The sequence below is a fragment of the Elephas maximus genome, chromosome 10 (assembly GCF_024166365.1).
Source record: "Elephas maximus indicus isolate mEleMax1 chromosome 10, mEleMax1 primary haplotype, whole genome shotgun sequence".
NCBI classification, from domain to species: domain Eukaryota; kingdom Metazoa; phylum Chordata; class Mammalia; order Proboscidea; family Elephantidae; genus Elephas; species Elephas maximus.
Genome location: NC_064828.1, coordinates 62,173,905 through 62,179,906, shown reverse-complemented (window position 1 = coordinate 62,179,906; position 6,002 = coordinate 62,173,905). Strand labels below are relative to the sequence as shown.

At 43.5% G+C, this 6,002-nt stretch overlaps 1 protein-coding gene across 1 annotated transcript; it reads right to left on the bottom strand.

The window, feature by feature from the left end:
- Positions 1–398: 398 nt before the first annotated feature.
- Positions 399–3,833, bottom strand: ARF6 (ADP ribosylation factor 6). Its single transcript, XM_049898692.1, has one exon. It carries the CDS (start codon positions 3,622–3,624, stop codon positions 3,097–3,099), a length of 528 nt encoding a protein of 175 aa, XP_049754649.1. The 5' UTR covers positions 3,625–3,833; the 3' UTR covers positions 399–3,096.
- Between the last annotated feature and the right edge of the window lie 2,169 nt (positions 3,834–6,002).

The window sequence follows — 6,002 nt, the reverse complement described above, 5'->3', positions numbered from 1 at the left end:
AAAATCCAGAAATATATTGTCAAGGGTTAAGACAACTCCTTAAACCAACTCTTTAGACACAACTCTGTATTCCTAAAAACGACAAGGTTGTAATTTTGAAACAAACGGTAGCATAAAAGACTGCTATAGAACGTTAATTTTTAAAAATCATCTTCAACTGTTTTGGTGTCCTACATCATCAGGAAAATCAGATTAAACCTGGTGGAACTAAGAGGGCAAGACTCCTTATACAGCCAGTATTCACAAGAACCAAATTGATCCCCCTTTTTGTTCTCATAAAAGCCAGGAGACTCCCAAATTAAATCACTTTATGCCATATTTCCATGGAAAAATAACATAGCCCAACATACCACACACCCCACTTATCTAGTTCAAACGAGTAACATAACGTGAGAAACTGCACTGTGTAATTCCTTTATTTTCTGCATATCAGTGCTTTACCAACACTACAACCATAAAGAACACAATTCCAAGAACCGTACTTTTTAGTTTGGGGAGATCACAGTCTACAGACTCATTTACTTAGACAAGATTAACCTCATTCAAAACTTACTGCAGTTTATAAATTCACATAAATACAGAAGTTGATGCAATTAAACAAAAACTTCAAGATCTTTTTTTTTGTTCCTTAAATTCTTAAGACTATAGCTTCTGCAGCGTATAATTACCTCCGCCATGATCACCAATAGTTATGGTTCGATTTACCTACATCAATTATAAATCTCTTTATCCTTAAAATGTGAGAATTACAATTTCTTACCAAAGGATCTAGGGTTTTCCAATTTTCAAGTATTTGCTTCTCCCTCCCCCCGCTTCAGTCAGACATTTCAAATAAACCAAAAATAACCACATCTCACCTGCAACATTCAAAACCCATCATTTGATGTATAAAATTTTAACTGTCCCCACTTATTTTAAGACACACACACAAAAAATGGCTGCCTACCAATCTGTCACAAGTTAGAAATACTACATTTAAAAATTAACATGAGGGTTTCAAGTTTCCTCCAGTTTAGGCATTTATACCTTTGTGCTTGTCTTGTTTCAGGATGTTCCTACAGCATTGATATTTGTATAGTCCATGTTCATAGACCTTAAAATGTAATCATTTAAAACATTAAGAATTAAATTTATGATGGAGCTTTGGGAATTTTAAAGGCAACCAAAATATTCTTAGATGCATCTGTCAGCCTAATTTCTACATACTTCCACTAAAGTGAAACTGAACACTTTATACCTTAGTTGCACATTAAATTCAAAAATCCCTTTGCACCATTAGGAGGCTATAATATAGCACCTCTTCCCATCTGCTTTAAGGAAAACGTTTGTCAAGAGTTTTACTGTGAATAGTTCATCTTTTGTAACTTTATGTTTCTCATACATCTTTGGTAAAAGCTCCATTATACAATATGGCCAAAGCGTGAAGGACCAATACCGTCCAACTATACCATGATAACCCACTCAATTTTAGTCTGCAGATACCCTCATTAACAAAACCTTTTCCTGTATACTGCCTTTTCAGTCTTCATTTCTGAAGTTCCCTAAGTTTAATTCCTCGAGGATCTCTAAAATTAATCCTTAAGGCTATATAAGAACCAAATGCTGCTTCACAATTCTCTATCATGCATTATTAACATCTGGTTCAAACTATTATCATAGTGGTCTCAACAACCTAGTTACTGGTCCTAACCAGTTAAGCAAGTAATCTTGTTAGGATCTGAATATCACCAGTGAGCACACTGCTTACCCTTCAAAAGTAAGTTTACATTCATTGTCATCTGTAGGTTCTTTCTCTTCATCCTACTTTCCCTTTGTCATTCCTTAAGTCTACACATCATTTCCTTCCTTAAAGGAGATGGTATATTACTGAACCAACAAGATATGTGACTTACTACTTGCATGAGTTAATTTTACAATTTAACAAAATTATCTTTTTATAAAACATGTTTTCCAGTGTTCTAATTCATGAAGATGTTGATCACTCTTGTGTAAAAAAATGATTTATATGTTCAGCTTAATCAGTTGCTGTAATGTGAAAACAGGAAATGTGTTTTTTTTTAAGTAAAATGTGCATATAATTTGAATTGTTAAATGCTTTATTAACAAACAAAGTATTTTAAATCTACTAGTCTTAGCTGTTCAAAACAAGAAAAAAGTATATTTTCCAGATCTGCCAAAAAGTCACTTAAAGTATCTACAAATACTTCATCTGTGTGTGGCATACACCATTATTGCTCCAATTTCTGGAAAGTCCAAAGTTAAAAAAGGGAAAACACAGCAAAGTTGCTAGCTTTGCAGTGAAAAGATCTGTGTCCGTGACAGGTTACACTTTCAAAGTCTAATGCAGCATAGTTAGCTGTTATGGGGAACTTGGGTTTTATCCCTACTCATGCATGATGTATGTTTCAGAACTTTATAGCTGACGTTTCAAAGAACTTCTTACATTACCTGTTTAACATACTGATGTGCAACTGGAACATATTACAACGATATTACTCATTATTTGCCACTGTGGGCTAGATTTACTATACTGGTCTTAGATATAAAAGGTCACATTCGAAATTACCAAGTTAAAATCAGAACTCATAAGGGAGGGAAAAAGGCCTTAAATATAAAAGACAAACGGCAGTTTGATTAAGCAATAATTTTCAGTTTACTAGATGAAACAGACTTGCAACAGAGTCTGCATGAATGCAAAATAAGCCATCTACAGCAAGTGATAAGGAAACTGAACAAAAAGAAAAAAAGCATACATTGGAAAAAAAGATTCTCTCGAAATAAAAAAATCAAACCATTATTATAAAGGGCTTTACCAAGAATTGCTATATTTCCCCCACCCCATTTACTGGAAGTCAACAAGAGCATCTAGCACTTTTTGTGTTCATGTCAAATGACAGATCAGAGCATCCTAAGGCAAAGCAAAAGGAAAAAAAACAAAAAGAAAACCCTTACGCCACCCCCAACCATAGAACAGTAACTCCAGAGTTCAAATTCAAAAGAAGAGAAAGTGGCAACTGAAAGAGGTGATGGTGGCGATAATCCTATGAATGGGTTTTTGATATCTCTCCTTCCGGGGGAATGGGTGGAGAACACTCATTAGGATTTGTAGTTAGAGGTTAACCATGTGAGCCCCTCATAGAGTCCATCCCCTGAGGTGGCACAGGAGGGCTGCACATACCAGTTCCTGTCCCGAATCCGGGTCAGGCCCAGTTTCTCCTGGATCTCATGGGGTTTCATGGCATCGGGCAGGTCCTGCTTGTTGGCGAAGATGAGGATTATGGCGTCCCTCATCTCCCGATCATTGATAATGCGGTGGAGCTCCTGGCGGGCCTCATCGATGCGGTCGCGGTCGGCGCAGTCTACTACGAAGATCAGACCTTGGGTCCCGGTGTAGTAATGCCGCCAGAGCGGCCGGATCTTGTCCTGGCCGCCCACATCCCATACGTTGAACTTGACGTTTTTGTAAGTCACCGTCTCCACGTTGAAACCCACGGTGGGGATGGTGGTCACCGACTGGCCCAGCTTCAACTTGTACAGGATCGTGGTCTTGCCAGCCGCGTCCAGCCCGAGCATGAGGATCCGCATTTCCTTGTTCCCGAAGATTTTGGATAGCACCTTCCCCATCGCGTCGGAAGAGCCGGGGCCGGGGGCATTCAGGTGTCCCGGGTCCCCTCAGCCAACAACGCCGCCGCCGCCGCCGCGAAAACGAAACGAAGCCTCCCCGCCGCGAGGGCGCCCGTGCGGCCTTCGCTGGGAGTTGCCGCCTAAGGGCAGAGGCCCAGGCCCGCTGCTCACTCGGGCATCCCCAACCGAACACCCTGACTCCTCCTGTCGCCGCCGCTGCCGGGGCCCTGAGTCTGCGCCGGGAGAGCCGCCGCCCTGCTGAGGCGCGGCCCGGCCCGGAACTGCCCTTCCCCCCGCAGGCGCCGCACCAGCGCCGCCGCGGTTCCCGCTCCTCCGCCTTCTCCTCACCCAGCCACGGGAGACTGAGGCTCTCCGGCCGCCCGAGGTCCGTAAGCACCGAGTTCCCCACCGACCCAGGCCACCCGAGAGGCAGTGCGGCTCCGGCGCCTCGTCAGGTCATTGATCCTCGCGGGAACTCGGTTCGCTGCCTGCAGAAACACAGAGAGGAAGAGCGAAGTTACTGCCCGGGCTCCGAAAGGGAGCGGAGTCCGAGAGGCCCGCCTTTCCAGCTCAACCCGGGGGGTTACCTCCAGCCGCCGCCCCGAGCGCGGGCTCGCTCCGGCCTCTACCTCCTCCTCCCAGCTCTGCCGCCGCCACCGCCGGAAAAGGCGCCGAGGAAACCGCCTCACTTCCCCTCCCAACTACGCAGGCGCAGCAGAGGCCGACCGTTCGGACAAGAGCGACCTCTGTAAGAAGAGCGGCCCGCGCGCCTAGCGTCATGGGCGCCACTCGCTGGAGGAGGCGGGGCTACGGTAGCTCGGAGGCCTTGCGGGTGCGGCCCGCCAGAAGGCCCGCGAACCTTGGATTCTGGTCCGCGTCCCCCTGTCACTAGTCTAACTTCTCCTCGTCTCTCCGCTTTTCTCTCCCGCGCTCTGTCCTCCTCACTTCTACCCAAACCAGGGGAGTAAATCCACCTGGACTCCACATAGTGGGGCTCGCGGGGAAACGCTCCCACGACAGAACACCTCCCCCACGCCGCTTCCAGGCCTTTTAGACCTCGGTGCCCGCCAGATGCTCTCCAAGTTCCCTTCATCCCGCCCCAGACTCCGCGCACCCTCCGTCTCCCTGGGAAGCCCTATCCGCTGTTTTTACTTCCTTCCGGGCCTCTCCTTTATCTCTTGTGTTCTGTGTGTTTTCTGAAAGACACGTGGGAGGTCAGTGTTTCATGCAGAAATCTGTCAGTGCTGCACTTTTACCGGGCTACGTTTGCTCTGAAACCATTCTTTTGACTGGTTGAAACTTCTCTCTTACAGATCTCGTCAGGACCAGCCCACGTTTCTTAAAAATTACAGCATTTTGAATTCCCGTACCTTGCCGCGCTTTCAACTTTTTTAGGATGCTGAAAGTTTTTGTATTTAAATGTCTCCTTTATGTGATCAGTAGTGGTTTCTAAGTAAATACTCCCAATCAAGGGGAAAAACGAGTCCTGGTGGCGCAGTGGTTAAGAGCTTGGTAACCAGAAAGTCGGCGGTTGAATCTACCAGCAGTTCCTTGGCAGCCCAATGGGGCAGCTCTGTCTACTCTGTCCTGTAGGGTCGCTCTGAGTAGGAATCAGTGGATCAGTTTGCTTGTTTTAAAGGGAAAAAACCCGGAATATAGTTTTGTTTTTTTAATAAACATGCTGTAATGTAGCATGTGCTAACATTTCAAAATTTAAGAAAATTAATGATGGTAGATAGGTTAAAAACCTTATAAACTTAAGTATGAAATGAGTTTATTAATGTTATTAATATTCTAACAGTGATCTAATTTTCTTAATATTTGTCTTAAGAGGCACTGTAATAAAACGAAGAAGGATGTGGAATCAGAGGATCGGAGTTTGAATGTCACCCCTCCATTTCATAACTATGAATCCTTAAGTCTCAGCTTTTATGAACTGTTTGTTTTCCTGTAAAGTCAGGTTAAGATATTATCCCTAATGAGAATAAAAAATAGCCACCATTTATCGAGTGTACTGTACTAAATACTTCAAATATTGTATTTTATTTTAATACAGCACACGTACGAGGTAGCTTTGAGTATTAACATTTTATATATGAGGAAACTGAGAGTCAGAGAGGTTAAGTAATTTTTTAAAGGTCACAGAACTGAGATTAAATCATGAATCCACAGTCCATGCTCTTAATCCAAAAATTGTGCTATCTCCCTACCTCTGTCACACAGTTGTTTTGAGACTCAGTTACAGTATTTCTTAAGTGCTTTATAAAGTGCCATTAGCCATGGCCATACTTGGGGGAAGAATTTTTTCTTATGAGGCAAATAGTTCCAAGTATTATATTTTGATCCATTTGAACATAATAGTTTTCTCAAAGCAAATT